This window comes from Drosophila tropicalis, unplaced genomic scaffold (genome assembly GCF_018151085.1).
Source record: "Drosophila tropicalis isolate 14030-0801.00 unplaced genomic scaffold, ASM1815108v1 contig_694, whole genome shotgun sequence".
Lineage (NCBI taxonomy): Eukaryota > Metazoa > Arthropoda > Insecta > Diptera > Drosophilidae > Drosophila > Drosophila tropicalis.
In genome coordinates, this window is record NW_027173176.1 from 3910694 (window position 1) to 3938316 (window position 27623).

Consider the following 27623-nt stretch of genomic DNA (forward strand, 5'->3'; position numbering starts at 1 on the left):
GTTATTATAATCCGTTTTTTTTTTTTTTGTTTTTGAAACCCGAGCTAACAAACAGATGGAAGTAGGAGGTCGAGGATCCATCGACTTTGGTTGTGATCGCTAAAGATGTTTGTATAATGAATATGTATCTTTAATTTTCTGTGCAGACATCTTTTAAACCTTTAATAATCACCTAATATGTATTAAAGGTAAACATCTTTATGCAATTTTCGTATCCACTGTAGTAGACGCATTGGAAACAGCATAGTTTGTCTCCCTGTGCTGCTTCTCTATTGACATTTCCTCAAAAACTTTTCTCATCAATTCATGTCAGTGTGTGTGTGTGTGTGTGTGTGTTGGTACTTGTAAATACGACAACGTTTATTGTCATTGGAATTATTACTGGCACATGCGAATGGCAACCGATGGAACGAGTCACGGCAAGACGTCAGACGGACGAAAGGATGGATGGATGGACGGGCGGGGTGGCAGTTGTGAGAATCGGAGCGGGATATATACCTACATATATGTTTGTGAGTCCCATCTATAGTCTCCCAGTTTGTCCCAGTCTTCCCAAAAATATCTCTATGTAGGTAGACATCACAATGGTTGCTAGGGGAAAACCTGTTTTTCAGTTTTAGCTTTTCTTTGCCTCAGGGTTTGTTGCTGCGCGCGGGTGGCTGAAGAGAAGGGGCGCAATGGAGGGGATAGAGCATGTCTTGCGTATTTTCGTTTTTTTCTTTCTGGCGTATGCGAAAATTTAACGAATCATGAAATACGATAATTGAACCATGCACAAGAGTTCGTCGTAGTCGACGTCGACGTTAGAGGCATCTTCAGCTCCAGCTACAGCTTCATCTTCGTCTTATGCCCCATTGTTTGCGCGACTGTGTGTGTGTGTGTGTGTGTGTGTGTGAGTATGTGTGTGGGTGTGCGTATGTGTGTGGCATAATAAAATTTTATTGTAGCCAAACTTGGCTACTACTTTTTTTCTCCTTTTCATTCCTTCCTTTCCTTTTTTTTGTTTGTTTGTAGGATTGTCTTGGTGGTGAATCAAGAAAGACTCTGTGAGAGGGGGGTAAACATAGTGAGGCGTAGTTTTTCGTCTTTCCGTGTAATTGCTTGTGGTGCGTGTGTGTGAGGAGAGGCTAAACACCCACATAGTTAGAAATTAGCGTGATGTGTGCCTGGAGGGGCACGCAACAATGTCGCATCGCCTTGTGACAGGAGGTGGAGGAGATGGATGGAGTAAACGGGAGGGAGCCTTTGATTTCATTTTGGCAGTTACTTTTCGGGTACAATGAAACATTTTATGGCATACTTTTAGGCCGGAGGGTTAAATTTTACTACGTTTATGGGAATTGAAACCTTTCTTATTTTTGCTTCTGTGTGAATTAAAGTTGATTTATACCATTTATTGCTTTCGATTGGTGGTCTTCCAGTACAATTCAATACTTGATTAGATTTAACTCCAACTCACTTAAGTTCGAACAATTTCTACAGATTCCAAATCGATCCATCATATTATCAATAGTTTTTGCTTTTTCCCCTCAATCTAAAGAAATCTTTTTGCATTTTTATTTATGTCTGTAAACGTATATATTTGTTTATTCTCGAGGGATAAAAAAATGTTCCTTAAATTGTGCCAAAGTGAAATGATAAGAAAATTTACGTGCCGCTTGCATTGCATAGCTTTTGGCACCTGCTAATGGTCACTGAAAGATCGCTTGACCACAACAAACAGGCGCCTAAAACTATGTGAGTAATTGATAAAAAAAATAAATTAATTACTTTGATTTAGCGTATGCGATTGCGACTACTTTGAATGTTCTTAAGCTGTTTTTCCACCTCCTTTAAATACTTTTCAGGCAAACAATTCTCACGCATGGCGGCAATTTTCGAACTAATCACCTGCTTGATATTGGCATCGCGTTGCTGTTCATTCTGAAGCCATTGCTTGACGCGTGTCTGTTCAATTTCGGAGATGCGACGACGTTCGGCCTCTTTGTCAGTCATCTGTTGCTTGAGATCCCGCTGATAGAGACGACGTTGACTCTCGCGTTGGCGATCGATGCATTTCTGTTTCTCCTCCTCCTCACGCATGCGATCCATGACCTTGTTGAAATCCTCCTCGGCATGGGCTATTTCGAGGGCCAATCGGTTTTTCATCTCTTGGGCCTGTTGGGCCCTCGATGCCAGGAGATCTCGCTCTGTCTCTCGTTTGGTAATGGCCGCCAGCTTCTCCTTTTGCCTATATTCCCGTTCGACTCGATCACGTTCCTTGAGATATTTCAATTCGTCGCTGGTCTGTCGTGTTTCCAATGCTTCAGCGGCCACCGTATAGATCCGTTGTTGTCGTCGTTCAAACTCCTTTTTGGCCACCTTTCGTATCTCTTTCAGTTGGCGCTCCTTCTCCTGCTTCTCACGCATATAGGCGACCACACGAAGGTCAGCCAGGCGCTCTTGTTCCAAGAGCATTTGCTTAAACACATTCGACATTTCGCGGATGCGTTTAAGCTCATCACGAAAACGCTGTTTGCGCACTTGAATGAAATTACGTTGTTTCTCCTCTTCCTCTTTAAGCAACTCTGTTGCCTTGCGGATGTCTTTGGCTTCCTCGGCGACGCGTTTGGCCTCCAGATAACGACGATTTTCCCTCTCACTCAATTGCTGGCGTATTTCCTGAGCGTATTTTGCACGTTTCTCGACCTCTAAACGTTCTCGTTCATCCTCAGCAGTGAGCGCCTTTTTTGCCCTTTCATTGACCATTTTCGCCATGCGTTCATCATCCTCTCTCAGTGCCTTGGCAAGAAGATATTTCTCTTGGATTTGTGCCTCTCGCACTGCCTTGCATTTGGCATCCAAAATCATGCGATTGATTTGCTTAACCTCCTCCTCTTGCTCTTGCTTGGCCAAAAAAGCTCGCGTTAACACCGACAATTTCTCATCCAGAATTTCACTTTCCAATTGGTTCGATTTGCCGCTGCTAGCCTCTGCCTGCCGAGCTTCGTCAATTTTTTTGAAACGTTGACGAGCTTCCTCCACCATTTGCAATTGTCGGCGATGTTCCTCATCATTCTGCTCTATGTTTTGTAATCTTTCTGGTATTGTTATGACTTTTCCTTGCTCTTTCAGCCGCCTCATATCCTGGGGACGTAGAACCACACTTTTGCATCCCTGATTTCGTTTGCGCTCCCTCTCATTCCGTTTCAATTGCTTCTGATCGTAGGCCGCAGTGTCATCTGCACAGCGTCTGCGAAAGGGTACATAGGACATCTGAGTGGAGGGACGAAATCCTCCTGCTGGTGGACGATAGGCGGCCGTTTGTGCCCGAGCACGCAGTTCCTGACATTTTTGTTTCAATTGCGCATCGGCGCTCACGAAACGTACATTGGATGCTGAGAAGCAGGGCATCTTTAATGTGAAACGATCGAGAAACTGCGGCGTAAATGTGTGTACAAAACGAGAACTCTCTTTGACAAATGTTCCATCAAGAGTCGTTTTGGAGTAGAACGAAGAAATATTTTTGTCAAGGTTGCTAGGCGAAACGAGGTTTTGTTTGTATTGTTTTTCTGTTGTCTGCTTTTTTTTTTTTTTGTGGATTTTGTTTATGTAACAAGCTAGAAGTGGTCACCTAGGCAAAGCAGCAATACCCTGGCAACTCTGTATGCGGTTTTTTGGGTGTTAAATTGTTTTGTATCACTTTTACGTAACTATAGAGTTGATCACGGCAATGAAATAGAGAGAGAAAGAAAGGTAAAGGTTTTTGGTGTGATTTTATGATTTGAAGGTGACTTAAATGGTCGGTTATAATGGAGAAATTAATCGAACTTGCTGTTAGTTCAGGATAATGACAAAGAAATCGAACAAAAAGAACTTTAGATTGAGGATGGAGGAACATTGCATAGTCTAAGGAGCATAGCTCCGCCCATTTCAGATTGATCTGTTCATTAATTAATAAAAAGTTGAGCTTATGTAATCAGAAAGACTTCAGATTTAATTTGGGAATTCCTGCAAGCTTCAAATCAGTGGAAAGATATAATTCGTTCCAAAAATACTTTGTAAGTTTAAATGAAATGTTGAAGCAATTTGAATTATAACCATTTGTTGTTACCTTTTTTTTTATTTGGCTCTCCTTCCTCCTAATGCATCATCGTTTGCCCTTGTCTTGTTTCTTATCTACTGGGCCCATTGACCAAACTCGCTTTTCTATTACATGAAAAACTATAAGGAAAAGTAGGAAAAGAAAGGAGGGAGGAAATGAATCCATCTACTAAAATAGCCAAGTTTTGCCCTTCAATGGGTCGTCAGAGTCCAAGTCGAACTGAAGCTGAGGCGGGGCTAAGGCAGAGGCATCAAAAATGCAACGAAGCATAAATTTCGGTGCTCCACTACAGGCCCCACAGAGTCAGATGATTTATGCGCAATGGCTCAAGGACAAAAACGTCGCAAACATATCCTTACATGCCCAATCATCTATACGTATGTGTGTGAGTGTGTCTGTGTGTGTGTGAAAGAAGTCAGCAATTATGCGGCATAGAAAAGCAATAAGCCAACAAAATTCACACATTGTGGCCATGTGGATGTGCGTGCATGTGTGTGTGTGTGTGTGTGTGTGAAGGAAGTGGACATTTGAGATATCCCATGGCTGGTCCACCCAACCATTCATTCATTCATTCGTTCAACCATTCCAAACATCTATCCATCCATCCATCTATCCATCCCAAAACTGCCCAACGAGGCGTATGTGTGTATGCGTGTGGGTGTGTGTGTGTGTGTGTGGGTTTAATGGGCGGGGATGGAGAAAGTCTAAGCTGGCAAAAGTTTACGGCCACACATACAAATTAACTTGACCGTATAGAGGAGAGGAGAGTTCCCTTCGAGTTCTTCTGTTCCAAAAAATGCCACGCCCACATTGTCAAATACACACACACACTTACAATCATAGGAACTAGGATAGATGGAAATCCTAAACCTAAAAGAGTTTCAACGATTTTTGCTGACTTTAATAAAAAGTTTGCAAAAACAGAAAAAAGAGAGGGAGGATGTTAGAAAAAATGAATTGAAAAAAAGAAAGGAAAAGAGTAGCAAAACGTCAAATGGGAAGAAAGTTTTATCTGCTTCTTCTTTCTATTACACCACTACTACTAGTGAAACTACTACTACTTGTTAGATGCATTCAGGCGTTAAAGTCAACTTAAGCTGGGCTTCTCAGTTTCTCCCATTTCGCATTTCATTTCCCTTTCCTTTTGCTGTTCCTACGCCTCTCCATTGGGAAATACCCGCAAATGTAAATTGACATTTTCGAGTGCACGATTGAGCAAATGAATGTGTTTTTTTCCAATCTCACTCTATCTCTTTTACTCTTTCTGTGTGCTCTCTACTCTGTGTGTTTGTGTGTGTGTGTGTGTGACTGACTCTCTGTCCTGGGGTAATGACAGTCAAGTTGTTGGATTAGCAAAGAGCAAGGTCTTCCTCCCAATAGAGGGAAGAAGAACAGAAGTGCTGGAAGATGAAGGTGGAGATGGGATGGAGATGGAGATGGAGACAGTGGAAAGGTCATGCATGGACTCCTTGATTATATGCAAAGCGACAGAATTGCTAGCTAAGTTGGCCTCGAGGACATCATTAGCATCTTTAGTCCAGGTTTTAGGCATTTAATTTATGCGCCTAACTTGGATCCTGGCATTAAGAGGTGGGTGGTATGGGGATGGCTTGGTTAGGTAGGGGTGTTAATTAAAGTCCAATGCCTGAACTGGTCATGAGCCTGCCTAAACTGCCTGCCAGCCTTCCTGCTGGAAGTAGGCAGATACACAACTCTCTGTGTGTGGTTGTGGCGACCAGGGATTACCTATGTGTTATATAGTATTTGTTGTATATATATATATATATATATATATATAGTTGGGGTTAATTTATCATGTGTTGGCCATGTTCACTAATCTTTTTCCCCTCCTATTTCTTTCTTTCTTTTTTTCTCTCGACATTTCTTATTCATTGCAGGTAAGTTGGCCAACTGATGAACGAGCAGCAAAGGATTTCGGGGTTTAAGCCATACATCAATTATATACAATGAATGTTAATTTAAGGCAAGCAACAGATATCTGATAAATTTCATATCCATTTTCTAATTTAGTTTTCGAAAATATAATATCTCAAATATTTTGTTTACAATGTCTTGTGTGGAATTATATAGTGTGATTACAGGAAAGAAGTCCTTTTGGAAATCAAATGTTACGGTTAAACAAATTAACATTTTTTGTCCCATTAACTTTGATTGGATTAGTGTTTATGTCTGAAAATGTATAGCTTTAAAGTCACACTCAAAACTTTTATTTGTAATAAGGTCTTATCTAAAAGAATTCTTGGTTTTTAATATCGGCTACAAAATGACTGGGAAAACTTGGATTTCAATCAATCAACATACCAAAATGTGTTGTTGGTGTTGCTCTACTTAAAATCAAATGCCATGTGAAGTCGTCGTGTTCATGTTTCCATCTTTCAACTCGATGTGTGTTTGAAACAAGGGCATAGACAACAACTGAAACTGACAGTGTCTACAATTTTGATGTACCAATTTATGCAGCAGATTCAAGTGTCTGGCAACTGCATTACGCATACGCCATGTGTGTGTGTGTGGGTGTGTGTGAATATATGTGAAGAACGGAGAGAACCCAATGGGCCAAATGCCTTTTTGTCATATGATTCATTTGCTGAAACTGGGTGCTAGCCCAGACATCCGGACAGACAGGCGGACAGACAGACAGACAGACAGACAGACAGATAGAAAGAGAGAAGAATGCGTGCTTTTGCTTTGGTCGCTTGACTAAATTATTTGCATAAACTAAGTTTATATCTCACACTCTCAGACATTCGATTCGATTTCCGGTTTTGCATTTTCATAAGCATCTTTTTCTTCTTCTTTCGTTTTTTAGCCCTTTTCCTACAATTTTTATGGCATGTTATTGATCGTCGTCAGGGGCAGCTTTCAACACAATTTGCAATTTCAGGCAGTTTCCTGACTTCATCCTCCTTTGCTTTTTTTTTTTCGGGCAAAACTAAGAACAAATCATTTATATTTTGTAGCCCAAAAATATGAAAAATGTGCCGTTCTACGTTCCCTACTCAAAAATGGGGCATGTTTGTTGAAGGAAAATCACTACGATACATCTGAATGGATATCTAAATAAACAGAAATGAATATACAAATGAAAAAGACAGAAAGCTAACTCAGTCTAGGCATATTTTATTTAACAATTTCAACCCAGAAATTGCAAACACATTTGTAGCGAAAGAGTATATAAAAATCGTTGTCACACGCTAACTGATTTCAGTCAGTCTTAGCTTTCTGCTTTCTTTATTTATTTGGTAACATATTTCAAACACTTTTCCACACATTTTCATTGCAAAATAATTTTCACCCTTTTTTTCTGTTGATTTATTTATTTTAAGCTAACCCAAAATGTTGAAAATATATCTACCATAGAAAAAAAAAAACAAAAATTCCCCTGATACAGTTTGAGGTTTTTCATGTTTTTGATTGCTTTCAACATAAATCTAAAACAGAAATTGAGCTAACTATTTTGCCCTCTTGTGTCATGTTGGACTAATTAAGTATTTCTTTGTGTTTTTTGTTTCTTGTTCTTGTTTGTTTTGTTGTTCAAGTGGATTGAAAACTTTTGACATTACTTGATTTAAGTTGTTTTTTTAATTTCTTTTCAATCAACCATGTCAAGAGTCGCTGGGCTGTCTATCAAGCGATGCTGACCCAGATTCTCATTTGTAATGAAAATCTATTGAAAGATGTCATGCAATTTGCATTGTGTGGGAATAAAAAATTATACAAAATTTATCATTTTAAATTGTGTTTAGAATACTTTGCCTTATAGTCTAAAAAATGCATGCCTTTTAACAATATTTGGAGCTTGACTTTGATTTTCATAGTCATAATGCCAGAAAGAGATGTTTATTTAACTTTTAAAAGATTTTTTCCGTTTGAATACAAATTAATTTTAATATGCATTAAATTGTTCATAAAATTGTTATCCAAATAAACATTATTTCGGGGTATCGACTGTGGCAATCAAATTTGTTATTTATGTTTGCAAAATATAAAATCAGGCCTCTGCCAAATCAGCAAAACTGGTTTTCAATTTCTCAAAAAAAAAAAAACGGAATATAATTTATATTTAATCCAAGAGACAAACCACATCAGAAAGAACAAACAAAAAGAACCAACAACAAGTCATTATAAATATTTTTTGAACATTCATTCGGATGCACTGTGTGCACTGTTGTTTCATTTGCAAGCGAAGGGCACTGACTCTGCCGCTTTTTGCTGCATGTAAAAATGAAATTTATGAAGACTGCAACAAAGAATTACGACAGAAGAAGAGAGTCCGTTAAAATCCCTTTTTCTTTTTTGGTAGGTTTATTTATGGTGATGTTGATAAGACATCCAAGATTCAGTTACTCGTACATACACACAAATATTGTATATAGTCGAGTGAGTCATTTAAAACAATTTGTCATTAATCTGTGACTGAGTCGGCTTTCCTATATATAGACAAGATGAGAAAAAAAAGAGAACGTAGCAAATGTTCGCAATTTGAATTCATTGCGAATGCGAGAAATTCGTAGAAAAGAATTCAATTGAAATGATTTTGAATTCATATTGTATATGCATATGTATGAGTAACTAACTGAATGAGTATAGCAAAACCACATGAGTACGTGCAACTTCTCAGTGTCCAAGGAGAGAGAGAGAAAGGCAGTCCCTCCATCTCATCCCCATTACCAATTCCTGACATTGACGTTGGCGCCGCCTCTCAACGACGACGACGACAACGATTACGTGATGTTTTAATCAATTTCTGTTTGCCGCATTTGCAAATTGGCCAAGTGTAAATGGGGAAGGGGCAGGGATTCGCCCAAGCAGCAATACATTCTCGATGTAAACAAAGTGAGTGCAAAAATTATGGCAGAAGCTCCAATACGCAAAAATGTTTATGCAAATTTTTTTGCAAAAAAAACCAACGACAACTGTTTTTAATTGATTAACGAGCAGCCGCGACAGCGGCAGCAAAGTGTGCCGAAGTCGTCGTCTTCACTCTTTCTGCCTTTGCTTTTAAGTGTAAATTTGCTTAAAGAAATATTAATTAATTGTCTGTCGATTGTGCAAAGTCTGAAAATTGTCCACAGAATTGACTGACAGAGAGCATAAAAAGGGCACAGTAGGAAATAAATATGAGTTGTAACCGTACAATCTTGACTGGAATAAAAGTAGGATCTATATATTAAAAAAGCTTTTTTCAAGAGATTAAATTATTTTTTAGAATCATGTCTTCTATCAATTGAAAGAATAGTCATGTCTTATTTGTAACATTCCATTAAACCTCCCTGGTCGGGATTGAAATGGGTCCGCAAAATATTGGCTATAGGACATAAGACTGACCCTGAAAGGGTTAATAGTTAGATATGGATTATTAAAAATTAAATTCAGAACCATGTTTCCATTGGATTCGATAATATATCTTGATGCAGATCCGCTTGGTTTATTTTACTTAATTGTAGTTAATATTTATTTACCTCACATGTGTCACAGCGTTCAATGTGTACTTCATGGGGGACAATGTCTGTGGTCATTTCACTTGGCGTAGTTTGCCATTAAAACCAAAACTCAAAGTTGACCGAAGCAGGAGCTGGAGCAACGTCAAGCGGATGGAAGCGACGATGGCCAGCGACGAATGACGAACCCAAACCAAGTTAAAAAACCAATAAACAAAAACTGTTGCTGGAGGGCGGGAAGAGTTAGGGAGGGCAATGCATGAAGGGAGTGTGGGGAAAGAAAACGCACTCAGGCCGTTGTGAAATAAATTACATACAAAATAACTGCAATACATGTAAATAAAAGTGAAGGATCTACCTACTACTCCCTTTCACATTTTCTCTACATGGTGGCGAGAATGAAGAGGATGATGATGATGTTGATGAAGAGGGTGGAGATAGGGGGATGGAGGGCGGTGCACCCAAAGCTTCAGTTTGCTGAAACTGGCTGGGGACTGGTCGACATCAGCGTCTCATCAAGTAAAAAGTCAGCTCTGGGGAGAACCTAGAGAACCCAGCCTAGGCATTGTAGTTGGCATCCTGCATGTGTATGTGTGTCCCATGTGTGTGTATGCGTGTGCATGTGTGTGTGTGTGTTGTCCAAAGGACTTTTATGCTTGCCACATGGCTGCTGTCCTGGCCAGCGACATTTTGACGGTGGAGCAAGGCCCCGAGGCCAGAAGTATCACTTGTCAGATTAATTTACGTGTTTGTCCTGCCGCCGCAGCAGCAACAGCAGCACCCAGTCACCTCTCCCTCCACCATCTACCATCTATATGTATGTATGTGTGTGTGTGCGTGTGTGTCCTGACAAAGAAATCAGCTGCTGTGGTAAAGCACCAGCACCACATGCTAAAAAACACCCGAAGAGAACGAGAAAGAGAGTAAGTGGAGGCATGTGGCCGTCGTCGTTGCTGTCCTCGTCGCCGTCGTATTTACTTGGAGTAGCTGGCTATGTAAATTCTCCGTGTATCCTGTGTTCTTGTCTCTATATATATGTGTGTGTGTGTGTGTGTGTGTGTGTCTCCTTTAATATGCTCGAAAATTTAAATGGACGACGCACTTGCCCACACGGTTGTTTGTCCAAAACTGTACATAAATGCAACATGCTTTAATTTTACCCTGGCGCTTCTTTTATTTGTTGCCCGTCTCCTCACCGCCCCACCGCCCTACCATCTTTCCCTCATCATCACTCACACCCACTTTATATCCTCAGAGGCGCCTTGCAATCACGCCCTAGCATCAAATTCCATGTCCCTTCTTCCCCCATTCCTACTCCCATGTGCGTATGTGTGTGTGTGTGTCGCCTTGCCCTGCCTTGTTATTTGGCATTTTTCAATTTGTAGCCAGAAAGCCGAAACAGTAGATGATGATGGGATGAGTGAGAGAGGGACAATCAGAGAGAGATAGCAGATGGATTGAGCCAAGTAAATCGAATGGTGAGAGAAAGAAACAATGGGCTAAATATTGATGGCAGCTAATAAAAATAATTAAAGAAAAGTAATACTTATAAAAAGAAACAGAAATTTTCTCAAAAAGTGTGCAGAGCAAAATAGATTGTATCTATAATTTTTTAATTAAACTGAGTATTAAAGGGATATAAGATCCTTAGGGCTATAAGATCCTCTCTCCCTCTCTTTTTCTGTTGAGTGATCGACTTGGTTTTTTTTTGCCCATAATTTAACTTTTGATTTGAGTTCTTAAAGAATGGCATATTTCGTATTATACAACTGTCCTGTTGTTGCCTAAAGTAAAACTTTCAGTCTAGTTCTTGCAGGAAATACAAATTTTCTTAAAAATAGCTCTTCATGAATCTCGAACTAATCTGCATACTAAAATACAATTGTTTAGAGTTTTCGGGAAAAACTGGCAGAAAATTCAAAATTTTTGATTGATAATTGTGATTTGTTTCTGGGTAATGGTGACAACTCATTTGTTCAATTTTATGTATGTATGTATGTATTAGTTGGCATGATTAACCCATTGTAGCCCGGCATTCATTCTTCGTGCATAGCTATGTGACTTTGAAGTGTGGGTTATTTTACTGTATATCGTCGCTTGATTTTAAGTTTTAATTTATGCAAATTGTTCCTATTTGTTGTTGTTGCTGATGCTGCTGCTGTTATTTTTACACACACACACACATGCATGCGAAATATGTTGGGGTGTGTGCGTCAATGTTTACTTTAGACGCATTTAAATTCTGTACCTCATTCCCATGTATCCACCTCGATGGCAATCCAGTTGCAGCCTCTCTTTGTCCTGTTTCTCTCTCTCTCGGTTTCTCTCTCCTTCTCTCTCTTTATATATAGGCATACATATATATTCTCCTCCAACTCTTCAGTTCTTCGGTTCGCTGCCATCGATAAGGATAATGGAAAATTTATTAGTTTAATTGAATTTCTAAGGCGGAAGTTTTACGTTTACGTAATGATATCGTCGTTCTTGTCGTCGTTGTTGTCCTCATCCTCATCCTCATTGTTGTCGTTGTCGTCCTTTGGCATGCACAGGACTCTAGGACCTTTTACTGACTGTTGCAGTTGCTGTTGTTGATATTGCTGCTGCTGCTGTTGTCGTTGGTGGCTGCATTGGTTTGTTGTACACATTGTTGTCCTACTCCTCCTCCATATTTGTTGTGTGTGTGTGTGTTTTCTCTTCTATGTTTTAGTTTGCGGTTTGTATGCCCCGATAATTTATTAATGAATGCATTTGCCTACCACTTTTTACCATATCGTATTTGAATTTCGAGTTTGATGCTGTGATTTTTAGCTCTACAAGTTTAAGAATTTCATAGTACTTGAGGGAGCCATGAGGTTGTAGATAAAGAAGTTTAACAATTGCTGTAGCTTTTCATTGTTACTTTCCATTTATCTATATGAAGAACAATGAAAAGAAATGTTCGAAATATACGCCAAAGATGTAGTAGATGATTAACCTTAAAGTTAGAACAGAAACAAAATGATTGGAGAGGAAATAAACCTTGAATTATCTACACTATGCAACTATAACTTACTTTAAACCATGATTATCTTAATCTCATCAATTTATGTACATATATACATATATACTTGCCGTGAATCACATGGCTGGGTGGTGACTTGTGTGTCTCTCTAATGCAATTAAGTGCATTATATTATTGACTTTAATGTGCAAATGAAATTAAAAACTTGTGAATGCAAAATAAATGAAACGAATAGCGCGGGGTTGTACTCAAAATTGAAATAAATGCTCCTCTACCCAGAGGGAGTTTTGGCCAGGGTTGTTGTTTGACTATTTAAATATTTCACAAAATTAACCCTTTTGGCTGTTAAGCAACAAAAACAACAACAAGAATAGCAAGAATAATAACAGTAGCTGAAAACAGTCCCCGTCCCCAGTCTTAGTTTAATTTATTGGGCAAAGTAGCTCACTGCAACTGCAACACCACATACACACACATTCACATTTCTATCAATGTAACTGCACGAAACTGCAATTCGTTTACCTCTTCCCATTATCCTGTGTGTGTGTGGGCCATGTATCCTGTCTGTCTGTCTGTCTGTCTGTAGTAGACTGTGCCAACTTCCACCTTGGAGCTGGCAGTTAATGCACTGGGAGACCTCTTGTTTGCCTGTTTGCTGATTAATTGCAAATTGCAGGGGGTGTCTGCCTGGCAAACCACATTAAAAGGCAAAAGCACACCAAAGGTCACGGAAAGTAGCAACGGCAACGGCATCGATCCCTTGCTGGGCAAGCAGTAGACGACGACGACATTCCTAGTTTATTATTTTCCATCAGCAGCGCCCAGCGAACGTTTCCCCGTCATTTATGCAAAGTGGCGCACCAGGAGCTACTCCACACCACCACCACCACGCACCACCCACCATATAACCACCCAACCAGTGGACCCCAACTCTCCGATACCACTCTCCTTTAGGGCAGCTCGCACCTTTGATGTGCCCGTGCACTTTCATCATTTTGGCTTTTGCCATTTGTGCTAGGGCGCCACTTTTCGACCACTTCATCTACCTCTCTCCCACCAGGAATGAAAAATGGAGGGTGGCCACTTGACCAGCTACCGTTGCCAGCACTCTACCCCAACCCCCATCCATCGCCCTGGCCCATTCGCAACCCCACCTTTTGGCCAAACTCCATTGAGCTGCGCTTCAGGTCACTCAGTCAGCGCTTTGGCAGCTGTTAAGTGTTTTGTTTTGGCTGCTATCCGTCTATGCTTTTTGCCAGTGCTGCCTGCCTTTGCCTTTTGCCATGACTTGGGCTTCGGTTTTGGCTTGTTTGCTTTCTGTCTTAACCCGGCTAACAGCTTCGTGTTGGATGTTGTTGTTGTTGTTTTCACTGATTAACTTTATACCGCTAAGAACCCGATAGCGCAAATGCTCTCAAATGGCAGAAAAGGTGCCGAAATAGGAAAACAAAAACGCTGAAATTCTTTCACCTAAACGGAAATGAAAAATCCAACGGAAGTAGTCAAGGAACCCAAAATAGACCATTGATAAGCATTGTTGTGATTGTGTTGTGTGAACTTGGAAGAGGCCTCAAATTAATTTGAATCTTTTAGTTGCGGAAACTTGAAAACATTAAGACAGAAATAGAATCGATTATAGAGCATTTGAAATATCAATCAAGACACAACTTGGTCATTTAATCAAGGATCGTATTCTAAAGTTTTCTTTTTCTAGATAGATAAGGACTAATATAAATGGGTTAGCCTTAATGAAGTTACAAATGTTCTAATTAATAGATACTTTTTTATAATTACATTTGTTTAACTTAAATCCATTTAATTTACAATTTGTGAAGCAAATGATTTGCAATAAACGAAATCCCAACTCAATCTTCAGCATATTCCTCGCGAATGCCAACTATATATCTTTCATGCCCATTTTTTGGGAAGGGGCTTTCCTCTGCATTTTTCAGTCATTTCACCATTCAAAGAGTACAGGGTATCTTCCCCTCTCCCTCTGTCTCACTCACTCACTCTGTTTCATTCTGTTATACCAAGAATCTATAACACATCCGTTTGCCATAAAATTGATGGCCCAAAACCAAAAATGCATTTCAAATACATACACTTGTTCTTTTTATTATCCTACTTCGTTTGTTTTTTTTTTTCCTCAGTGGAACTAAGTACAGAGAGTAAGTGAAAGAGAGCCATAAAACATAAAGCAAACTTCTCCTACCCAAAAAAAAAAAAAAAAGGAAAACGAAAAGCAAAAGCAAAAAAAAAAGTGGAGGCGCATTTAATCACACATTTTCCAATGAAACTGCAGCAAATTGTTTATTTAATTTTTAATGTGCAACGAAGAGGAGTTCGAGAATTGGAGAAGACTCCGAGTAGTATCGAAGTGATTTTTACGGCATACACGTTTTCGCGTTCACTTCGCTTTATGGCCATTAGCGTATGATTTGTCTTAACAATTAAGCTAGAAACGACGACTACTAGACAAAATGCCACCACCTCCACCAACTGTGGCTGGATGTTCCTCCTCATCGCTTTCTATATACATACATACATGTATATGTGTGTATGCTCACTTTTTATCTGTAGATGGATCTTACATACATACATATGTGGTTGTTGTAGTACAAGTTTTGTTACGCTTGCGGCCCCAAGAAGACTCAGACCACTTCAAAAGAAAGACAAACCAGCAGGTTAATGGTAAGACGCAAGAGGCTTGGGATGAGTTGGGGTCGAAGACGTTGTATGTGGGCATGTGCAACTCGTAGATGCATATATGTTTTATTTCCCACCTCTCTCATTCACAAAGTGTGCCCCATTCTCTCTCTCTCTCTTTTACTCTGTGTGGTGTTTTATGAGTACGTCTAACTGATTGATGCGCCTATTAAACGATTTCTTCTCATGCGCTTCAAGCTCTATTTTGACGTTAATTGGATTTTCCTATTTTTCGTTTCGATTCGTTTCGTTTTTGGCCACACCGCAACAAAAGTGTTGGCCAAAATAATTGAATAATCATTACAAATGATTACAATAAATATCTGCTCCATCTCCATCAACAAAAAACAAAAAAAAAAAAAAAAAGGATTCAATTTGAAAAAAAGGAGACCAGACTATACATTCAGTTCACTCGAGCAGAACTCATGACTTATTTATATATTTAATATTTTTGGCAAATAAAGTGGAACCTCATACTCACTCATGCTGCTCTCTGTTAACAAAAAACCTCAAACAAATTTCATTAACAAAAGCAAAATACAGTCTGTAGTTCGTTTACTTCAGTTGTTGCTGCTGGTTCTTTTTTTTTTTTTTTTTTTGTTCACAGTCTTTTCTTTTTGCCCTTTTTTCATTAAAACAAATTTCCATACAGAAAAACCCAAATGACATCAAAGATTCATTTTTATCATACCAAACGACAGAGAACCACAGAAAGCAGAGAGTAAGAGAGAGAGAGGGAGAGGGAGATATAGAATTGTCAGTCTGTAAACATGGGCGTAGGCATAGGGTTTAACTAACTTGTAGAAGTAAAACAGTCTGCAAGAGGTCAATCTCTTGGTTAATCCTATAAAGTTTTAAGTTTGATATTATGAATTTTAATGCAATTTTTACGATTGTTCTAGCTCATCCATCTATCAAGGATCATGTTGCTATACCATTTGGCAATATCAACAGCTTTAAGAAAACTTTATTTGAGCAAAGTGGAAATGTAGTCAAACAATTTTGGTTCAACTTCAATATTAATTCAAATAGTTAAATTTTCAACATGATGATTTCAAAAACATTTTCAAATATTCATATTCATTATTCATATTCATATATTCATTAGGCATATAAATGAATTTGATTGTTTTTTTATGTTTTTCAACACTGTTTTAACTCATAGCCGCCCCCGTTGTTAAGGTTTTAACTCTGCTGTGTTTTTTTTGGGTCTGAGTCTGGGGCTGGTCTGCTTGTGGCCTGGACTCGTTTCTGTTTGCCTAACAACCTCTCTAGATGAAGCAAAGCCAACAGCAGCAGCAGCAGCTGTCCCAACTTCACTGTCTATCATAATACTTAAATATTTATAAATTTAAATTCACGTGAAAAACAAAAGCATCATCCTAGACAACGACACCGACAGCCGACAGTCGACAGCCGACTTCATGTCCATATCCCCGTGTCTCCGCAAACCAAATTCAACTTGTCGGAGACATTGCCACAACTTTCGAATGCCGGCGACAGAGAGAGAGAGAGAGATGCAACCGAAACGCAAAAAAAAATTCTTCAGAAAAATTGGGCAAAAACGGGAAATGAAGTAATTTCTGTAATTTGCACTCGAGCAAAAAGCAAATGAATTAATCTTATACACATGTGACTTGCTATGACTTTCAGGGTTGAGTGTGGGAGGGGTGCCGCCAACTGAATGGGGGGTTGGGTGATATTACAGGCAAAAGGAAAAATAAAAAAGGGACCCCATCATCGAGCCGGCTTTTGATTTACGTGAAAAATCGCTTATGTGGAAATATTTTCACTGTCGCCCTGCTTGCTGACTTGCCTGCCTGCTGCCTGCCGCCAGCTCTTTTGCGGATTTGACTGCAAAATTTATTGAATGCCCCCCATTCGGTGCCCCCGTCCCCCAACGTACACCACATCCAGCAGCTACCCAAAATGTTGCTTTTGTTCTACGCACTTGCTGCACACACACATACATATATGTATATTCTCGTTATTTTTATTGAAAATGAAAATTTATGGGCGTCTTTAAGTCGCGACACATTCGTGTATGCATGTTAAATGGGGATTAGGGCCGCCTGCTGAAAGCCAACTATGGGAAATTTGTGCAAAGAAAGGAGGGAGGCACACCCAATGTGGAGATGTGGAATAAAAACGATGGACTGGAATTGCGGATAACCATAAAAATTAGCTGTCATATTTTGATTAACCCTCCCTCACTCCCAGCCGAACACTGAATGATTTCCATTTTTATTTATATAGTGCAAATGTAGACCAAGGATCTACAAACCAAATTGTATGATGTGGAGCAACAGCACCTGACAGGCATCAGGCAGAGCAGAGCAGGTAGTAAGGCAGGCTGGGAGCACACAAAATCGCTTAAAGATTCATTTCCTTTCTGTCTTTTAATAAAATTCCTAACCATTGTTTTCCCTCTCTCTCTCTCTCTCGCTGTTCCCTTCCCTTCCCCAACAAAAAAGCTGACTCATAATCATAAAAAACAACAACAGCAGCACAGACACGCCCACTGCAAAAATATTAATTGCTAATTTGGATGAACATGGCAAAGGGAAGGGGGGCAGAAAAGCGAGAGGGGCGAATGCATAAAAAAAATATCTGCTCCATGAATCGATCGATTGGCGGTGTCATAAACCAAGCTTAAGAGATCGTAAACAAGCAAAACGCGGCTTGATGTTGTTTTATTTTTTGACTTCTTTTTTTTTTTTTTTGCCTTTTTGATATAAAAAAATATTAAAATTATATGATAAAAAAAAACACACACACAGCTGCTGTCGTGTTTCAGTTTCGTATTTTTCGTTTCTTTTGCATACTCTCAGTCGTATAGTAATTCCGGGAATTCCTCTTCAAGTTGACAGTTTGCGGCGGGCCAAAAGCGAAAACCAAATTAATTGGCATTTAAAAGGCGTTCTTAAGATTCATTTTTTTCTTTTTTTTTTTTTTTTTGTTTGGTTTTTTGGTAAGCTTTGATTTCGCTGTGGCATATCCAATTCATGTTACGAGGGTTTATACCAAAGAAAAATAGGTTTATTTGAAATGGGTTTGAAAGAAAAACAAATTAAAGGAAACTCTTAGATGTAAACGAATTTATGATACGCTTTCTAAAAGCAGGCACTTGAACAACTAATCAAATCATTCAAAGTCTGTACTAAATTTTTTACAAAACCTTTGCCTAAGTAAATAAAATAAAACTAATTTGGGAGATTTGCACAAAATATTGAAGATTTCTTAAGCAGAGGTGGATCATTTAACAATATAAGTATGATCAGGAATAACATTTTAAGTCGACTGATCAGGAGAGTCTTTTCATCTTTAATTTTTTAGTATCCTTGACCAGGTTATGTTAATAGATGAATTTCGTACAACAAAAATCATTATAATTTTAATTGATTTTTCTGTGGCGAGTCTCTTTTGAACCTTTTTGTTTTTGGTTTCCCTTTTTTTTTTTTTGGTTGAGAGTTTAGTTTATGAGCAAAATGAATTATGTTGCCATACCACGCAAAACAAAACGTCGAGAAGAAGGAATAAAACAAAAACAAAAAAAAAAAAAAACGAAAAAGAAAAGGATCATTAATAAATATTTCGCCTTATGTTGCCTGCCTCTATATGAAAAGAGATGACTTCCAACAGCTCCATATCCGCCTGGTGAGGATGAGACTGTCAAATGCAGTCCAAGATGCGGAGAGTGAATGAAGAGGTGCGTATTGGGGGGAATGGGAGAGCATATACGGCTTAAGATATTCCATGTCTCCATGCGCCTCTGGGGCTCGCTTAGCTTGACTGTCTGTCTGTCTGTCAGTCGTTTGGGAGAGAAGGCCACCAAAATGAAGGCACAAAAATTTCAACAAAGTCTAAAGTCTCTGTGTGTGCTTCAGCCATCGCGCAAATAACATGCAAGAAATCCACTTCTACTACGCTTTTGGTAATCCCGCATTTTAATGACTTATTTTCTCGGCTTGCCTTTTGGCAACGCACCACCACCACCACACATATGTATGCATGTGTGACATTGTGTGTGTGTGTGTGCAGATTGAGATTTGGGGTGGTATGTTCAGGCAGTATCTTATAAGTAGAGAAGACAGAGAAAGACAACGACCTACGCTTACCAAAACGACTTAAGACTTGTCTTGGCAGTCGACCAACTTCAACTCCGACTACAACTGTGACTACGACTCTGTCTGCATCTTCATCTTCATCAGTAACTCCCTAGATCCTGACGCACCGGCTCTTCGTTCTCCTTCTCCATCCTTCTACGCCATCTCACCCCATAAAATTGTCATTTATTATTGCTCGTTTTTTGAATTATATTCTCTGGGACCCTCTTTTTATGTGCGAATTGGAATTTGTTTAAAAAAAATAAAAAGCACAGAAATATTTAAATTTAATTTTATGACTAAGTAATGGGCTGGAACCAACAGGCCAGAACAAAGGAGAAAGAAGGCTGAAAATAAGCATTTAAAAAATTTGCTTACAGAATTAAATAACTAACTTAAAGAACTTGGCCGTTTGCTAGGCTTTGGCCTAGGTCAGAATGAGTAAAGCCAAATCGATTGACTGACTGATTTTAAAATTTCACACAAACAAAGCTAGCTCAGTTTTCTGCATTAAGGATAAGTATATTCAAAATTGATGTAGTCTCTGTCTGTGAGTCGAACTCCACTTGGACCTAGATTGGGCTAAGTTCAATTAGAGAAAAAGTAAGATAAAAGGATGACCAAAATAATTTGAAACGTTTTTTCGTGTTCACATAACTTTCCCATGCAATTTTCTGAAGCTCTTTAATGTATATTCGCACAAATTAAATTAATACTACTAGAGCACAATTTGCAAGTAAATCATCTGGTCAATCGTTTCGCTAATTGGCTCTCTCTCTCTCTCTCTCTGGCTGAGCGACCAAATAAGGTTTTGTGAAGAAGAATTTGAAATTGTAGCTGCAGGATATGGAAAATTTCCATTCGCCACACTCAAATCTAGAAAATCTAGCCAAATCAAAGTTAATGCAAGTGCCAATTGCCATGCTCCTTGCCTGTCAATCAGGCTCGACGATTGTAACCCGTTTTTATATATGTATGGTCTATGTATATATCGCTCTTTATTCTCTCTCTCTCTCTCTCTCTCTCTCTCTCTGGTAAGTCTTGGAAATTTGTTTCCGCTTTTGGGTCCTGAAAGTGGCATTGGTTTTTGTCCCCACCTAACCACATGCTCTCCCCTGGTGCGTTACCAATTTTTAAAGTTTTTTTTTTTTTTTTGGGGGAAAAGAGAGCTGGGGCGCCCTTTGCAGCAATTACCAAACCACACAACAATCGTTCAATGGCAAAATAAAAACCGACTTAAAAATAGACAAGGGAACGACAACCAGGCTGAGACTGAGACTGTGGCTGAGACTGAGACAGCAGCAGCTGCCTTTTCGTTTGTTGCCTGGGCTTCAATTTCGAGACAATCGCAAATTGACAATCAAAGTCTTCAAAGACTGTGGAAAACTGCTGTGGCAAGAGCTGGAAAACAAGCAACTGCAAAAGAGCCAACACGGCATCTTTTGCTCCAAAAATGCTTTTTACGACCATGTCCATGTGTGTGTGTGTGTATGTCGAGTGTAGCTGCTGAGAAGCCAGCGAGAAAGAGTAAAGGGACTGTGGGTGAGTGTGTGTCTGAGACGCAAAAGCATTTGATTTAAATTGAGTTTGCGAAAATTTTCGTTGATTTGATTGAAGCAAACTAAACTTGCACCACCGCCATACCAACACCCAAACCACCCCTCCCCTCATCCAATCACCCACCAATCCCAACTATATACAATAACAGCCATCAGCAGGAACTACTACTACCGATGAAACAACGCCAAGGCACTTGGCCCAACTGCCTCCGTCTGCCTCCTTTTCTGTGGGACAATGTGTTTTCGTTTGTTTGGCATGAGTGAGTGGTTGGATGGATGTATGGATGGATGGTTGGATGGGTTTGCCGAGTTTTACGTATGCGAATTTCAAATTGAACGTTGTATATTCTCACTCACTGTTTCGTGTAAAGCAACTACTTTAAATGCACAGAAATTTTGATTTATTGCAATAAGTTTTTTTGCCTGAGATATGACGCAGGTGTTTTTTTCTCCTCTTCATCAATTTTATAGCTAACGACCTTTCTTAGTCTTCTCAGAGATATCCTTGAGAAAATCCAATTTCAAAAGTTAATGTCAATTGAAAGGAACTTTAATATGTATTTTTTCTCACCTTGCTAATCGGAAATAAAATTAAATTTTTCTTCACCTAAGTTAATTTTACCTCAAAAATCAGCTTCTGAAATAATTTAACATACAAAAAAAAATTAAATATTTTCCGGTATCTCATTGTTCGATCTCTTAGTAATGTGCCTTGCTTTGCTTTCAATACATTTTGGGCTACCTTAAATAGAAACACACGCACAAAGAAGTCCTTTCATTTAGTATTTTCATCTAATTGCCAAAGCAAAAAGAAAAAAGTCATTAAAATTACTGGTCGTCGTCCACTTCGGCTCTAATCTCTAATGCTCTCTTGCGGGCATACTCATAAAGATTTTTATTTAACCACGTTTATCTTCTGTTGGTCTTCTCTTTTCGATGTTGGAGTCGTTCATCCAGTGTCTTAATGCAAACTCAAGACTCCAGAGTCTTAGAAGTTGTCAGTACAGCAATTTTGTCACCTCTATGGCGAGCGGCGCGTCACATCATCATCCCCAAGCATCATCATCATCATTATCAACATCGTTTTATTGTCATCCAGTTTGGAGTCATGTCGAGGCATTGCCCGCCTGCCTGCCTGCCTGCTCGCCTGCCTGACTGGCCTGACTGCTTGCCTGTGGGCAATGTGGCACCCACATGCCCAATCTTCTTGCCATCCCCGGCGAGTGGCTCATTAAGTCGTAAAAACGTTTTAATCGCCGGCGTCGTTGAGTTTCCTTCTTCTTTAAGCTTGCGAATCCATAAAGAGTTAATAAAAAACACAAAATCACGGCGGTCTTCTTCTGACAATGATGATAAAAATAAACAAATTTATAAGTTGGAGCCTAAAACCACAGAAAATGTGTCTTGTGCTCTCGTTTCTTAGTTTTTTAGATGCATCCATTACTCAACGCAGGTTTACTAAATAAGTGAAATACATCAACGTTGACTGAAAGATACTCTATGCCGAAAAGCTTTTATGTTAAGTAGATCCATAGATGGATCGATTAATATCAAAGTAGATGAAATGAGAGACAAATTGACAAGATGTATGTATGTAGATTGATTGATACATCATATTTAATATATAGACCAGTGGCGGTTTCTCCTCTAAAATCGCTAGTTTTCCTCTATTTCACCCACTGCTATTGACAGATTTCTAGTGGAATATACCAATAAATGGAAATAATCATTACTTTATGTTTATGTTACAGGGTATCAATGGAAAATGAAAAAGACAGAAAGCTAAATTTTTGGCTTTTGAAGTTACATATTGCCATGTATAACATATATCTGAAACCCATTTAATAGCCAATGATTGTCGTTGTCCAACATAAACTTGAACTTGTAGACAAGGCGAAACAAAAAACTACAACAGAAATCCATTTACAAAAAAATATTCAACATCAAGAAAACAATGTGAATGTGGGGAATGCAGTCAATGTCCAACGGATTGCCAGCAGAGCCTTCCTACTGCTGCCTACCTTCTTCAACGGCTTGGCATGGCATCGGATCGCATGGCACGGCAAAACACAGTCAGATCGAAACTTTTCGATTTCTGTCGTCGCCTCTCATATAAATTATTGCCACACGAGTTCATTTCGAATACGGAATACAGGAAAACAACATATAACAAACAGAAAAAAACAAAAACAAAACAAAAAATTAAAAACAAAATCGAAAGAAAAAAACCTTAGCGAACGAGCGCACACGCCTCCCAATCAAGGTGCCGCTAGTGGCGATCTTTAACTTTAGCTTAATTTATGTTGAATTATGTCGCGGAATTTGTTGCTCTTTTACCAAGAGGATTTTGCATAGTCGACGTACAAAAAAAGGTGTCTCTTGGGTGCTCATTTTTGTTTCCTTTTTGTCTCTCTATCCTTTGTGATTTATCCTTTGTCTACGCATGTATTTTGGCAGCCTTTGCTCCCGTATTTGCCATTGTCTGTTGTGCGGACCGTCTAGACATTTGGCATCCATGTCAAGGATTTTTCTACACGAGCACAACGAACAATTTGATAAAAAGTGTAATTTCTTCCACTCTTCCCATCTTTTTTTTTTTTTTTTTTATTGTTTTTTGCGCATTTCATTTCATTTGTTTGACAACTCGTGCGGATATTATTGATAGTGGGGTAGGGCAGATTCACAAAAAAACAGAAAAGACAAACTCGAAACTCTCAAATCAATTTATTGTCTAACTTTTTGTAAAATCTTGTACAAATCATTTTGTCAAAAGAAATAAATATAAACTGCTAATCAACTCAATTGCCTAACAATCGGATCAAGATAATATCAAACGGTTTTAGGATGAGAATTTTCTATGATTTACTTGTGGATAAAACGTTCTTGAAATTGGAAACCAAAACGCTTAAGGCTAATAGCTACTTAGAAGTAGTATTACGGTGGGTGGTTGGGGGATGGGATAAGGGGAAGTGGTTTTAGTAAAGTTTACACAATTTAGTTCATACTCGTCGTCGTGATCATCTTTTTAGTGTATGGTAGATGGAAAGTTCATTACATTCCATTAAGCATTTTTAATCGAAGACCTTATGCTTGGCTTTGGACTCACCTATGCATCATTTCCTGCTCGCCCATCTAATCGCTACTCTAGTCGCACACACACACACACACACATCCATGAAGAGGGACACACACATGCTACATGCTGCATGCTACATGTTCACATGCCACATGTCCATGTTGTCCATGCCTCTCGACCTAGGCAAGAGCAATCAACTCTCTGAACTCCACAAAAATTGTGGCTGCTGCTGCTGCTTATTCTCCATTTCCATCTCCGTCGTCTCCTCTCTATCTCTATCTCTGTCTCTAGCTGCCCACACTCACTCGTTTTGCTTGATTTTTAGCAGACTCTTGTGGTTTATGTTTTCCGCATGGAAAGCGAGAGAGAGAGAGGAAAGACTTTGCTGCGGATCGCCGCTGCTGCCGACAATAAAGATCTCATCAAGTGCAACATGCATCGGTGTGTTTGCCCTCTTCTTTTCTTCTTTTTTTTCGGTTCGGTTCTGTTTGGGGGTTTCTTTTTTTATCTGTAGCCTTTAATTTATTAATATTCTCAGGCACTTCCCACTCGACGTTGATTCTCTACCTTTCGCAATGATCTCCCCTCGCTTTCGTCTTCTCTCTCTAGATCTTGACTCTGTCCTCATTGCTTACTTTGTTTATATATGTATGTATGTATATACATTTTTCAATTTGCGATCTTTGAACTACAGACAATGAATTCTTTATAGCTTAACCTTGTCTACTTCAACTTGTAGTTGCATCTTTTTATGAGTATTTTTCATATGTCTCGCTTTATAAATAGACTCTTCTTCTCTTTGCAATTCTTTTCTCTCCCTTTCTCTTTCTCTCTCTTCCTTTCAGTGGCATCATTCATAGACAATTTCCTGCTGCCATACTAACGGTTTGGTGGCGCATTATTTATTTGGTCTGAAATTGCAGATTTTGATTTGAAATTTTCTTTTTTATTTTTGTTATTATTGAATTGAAATCTGATAACCGCCAACCAACTAAAGTTAAAACCAAACACGAATTGGCCATGAACAAATTGAAAAAAAAAAAAAAACACAAAAACAATAAACTTTGAAAAGCAAAAAAAATTGTTAATGATAATGAACTAATGTCGCCTCAACACGAAAACTTTGCCAAAAAATGAAATCTTCCCAGAGTCATTGATGATGGTCAAACGGATCACGAAGGCCTGAAACAGAGCTCTGAATTTATTGATCATGATTGTTGGAAGCCGCACAAGTCGTGGAAAGCCAACTAACAACAACAACAACAACAAAAATGAAGATGCCCCTGAAGACAAGGTGTGTGCCCCTTCAGGCTCGTCTTATCCCCTGCTCTCCACTGTGTGCCCGAAAGGCAAGTAACAGAAGGAGAGAGAGAAGAATGAGAAACGCTACTTATACCTGTTGTTATATCTTCTTGGTCTTCTTTAGAAATTGTGCAATGCATCTCTCGAGTGTGGGTTAAACAGAGCAGCACAGTGCCGGCTCTCCTAAAGGGTATCATGGGTATACAGAAGCTTACTAATCAACCAATTAATTGGTTCAACCTATATAATTTACAAGCAATATGCAATTCACATATTGATTATCAAGAAAAAACTAATCTAATTAACTTAACCATAGCAGAGAGGAGATAAAGTTTCCCCCATCAAATGCCAAGAGCTGTTGAAATTTTTAATTGGCCCAGTGAGGGCTTTAGATTGACTTGAATTTCGCTTAGAGCACTAAATTTCTGTGTTTTGTTTGTTACATAGAGAAATTTAAGTGTTTAAGAAGCAAAAAGTTTAAAATATTCTGTTTAGACCGTAAAAAAAGTAATTAAATTTGTTTTAATCGTTTGTCCTTTAGTTAGTTATAAGTTAGTTAGTTTAGAAGTCACAAACAATGTGGAAATGACGCCGATTTCTTTTAAAAAGAATGCCACAACAGAAAGGCACCTGATAAGCCTAAGAAATGTTTTGAAATTCTTCAAAAGGAAAGTCGTTTATACAGTTATTGAAATATATTGGACAAAATTGATGGATCAAAAACGAGTCTTTAATTAACCAACAAACACCTATTAAACATTTTAATCTTACGTCGCTTAATGTTGTTGCATGTCATCTGCTAGTCGATCATCTTTATTAACCCTCACTCTCTTATTTACTTGTACTCATTGTTGTTGTTGTTGTTGTTGGTGTTCTTGTTGCTGCTGTTGTCGTATCTTGTCGAAGTAATTCATACAATTTAAGCCTTATGGGTGGTTGTTGTTGTTGGTGGTGGTGGTGGGGGTCGACAGTGCGGCCAACGTGTATCTTTTTGGCCTCTGCCTCATGCCTCTGACTCTGTGGTTCAGTTTGAATTGAAATCGGAAATTCATAAATAAACTTTGCCTTTTATTGATAAATCAAAGTGAAGTGCAGCCAACACAGCAGCCAGCAGGCGGTGGTGGTCCCGCTTTCGAAGCTCCCTGCCCCTACCCCCCTATTCGAGACACAACTCTTGGCCCCGCCGCTTCAATGAAGTGAAGGACTATGGCACATGTGGGCTGAGATTGAATTGGGTTGGTTTGGGTTGGGCCCTGCTCTGCTCTGCCTCCCTCTGTTCGGGTCCGCCATGGTCTGGTCTGGCCTGGTCTGGTCTGGTCTGGGTTGAATGTATTGGGCGAATGACCAATGAATGCTGTTATGAAACTGCTTGTAAGTTTTTTTGTCCCCTTCCCCCTTTTTTCTGACAGTTTTTTTCTTACGGTTTTGCATTTTTACATTTGCATGTAAAGGCAAATGGAGAAAAGGGGGAATTATTTTAAGCAAATTCAATATGACAATTGCTGCTGAAAAAAAAACTGCAACGTCTGCGGAAACGTAAAAATGAATATAAATAGAAGATGATCGATTTGGGAATTACACACAATGTAAAGACAAACTGACAGTCAGTCGATCGATAAGGAGTTTAGGAGGTTAATTCTGGGCTAAGTCCCACTTGGTTGGCCAAGTCAAGGTGCAAATGGCAACTCTGTCCTGGTAAATGGCCAGGCAATTGTCTTTCTCTCTTACCAGTTTCTTGTTAATTGACCCTCGACTAACATTCACTTTATATCAAGTATATTCCATCGTCTCCTCTCTCTGACTGATTCATAGGCAGTTTTTTCCCTGTATTTCTTTTGTTATTAGTCATCGCAACTAAGCCCAACCAATTGAGCACAAAGAGTGTGGAACTCTATGAAACTCTTTTATGGCTTTTCTTTTAAGCCATCGAAATATTTACATTCGATGACAAAAAACGAGAAAGAGAAAAAAAAAACTTAAAAATTTAATGGCTTATTAGATGGCAATACAAAAGCCGATTTTGTTTGGCAGTTATTTTTTGATTTCAAACGTATCGAACGAAATGAAACGATTTTTTAATTTCGAACCATAAACCGGCAAAATGATCATCAAAAATTTGGTGTATTATTTTTCTGATTTTGTTTATGAGTAATCCTCAAAAAGCTATCGAAATGCCATCAAACAGTTCATAATGAACTGACATTGGTTAGGTCTTTACATCATCTTTGATGGCTATTATCTTGAGTACACACACACACACACACACACACATAGAGACAAAGTCGGCAACAACAACAAACTTTAACTTTTTTTTTTTTTTTGGA

General features: G+C 38.9%; 2 protein-coding genes across 2 annotated transcripts in view; one reads left to right on the forward strand and one right to left on the reverse strand.

The window, feature by feature from the left end:
- The window catches only part of LOC137579186 (cytoplasmic polyadenylation element-binding protein), a 352744-nt gene that overhangs the window by 282752 nt on the left and 42369 nt on the right, over positions 1-27623 (forward strand). The window lies entirely within an intron of this gene.
- On the reverse strand, positions 1777-3393 carry LOC137579441 (cilia- and flagella-associated protein 45). Its single transcript, XM_068293226.1, has one exon. The coding sequence runs from the start codon at positions 3391-3393 to the stop codon at positions 1777-1779; it is 1617 nt and encodes a 538-aa protein (XP_068149327.1).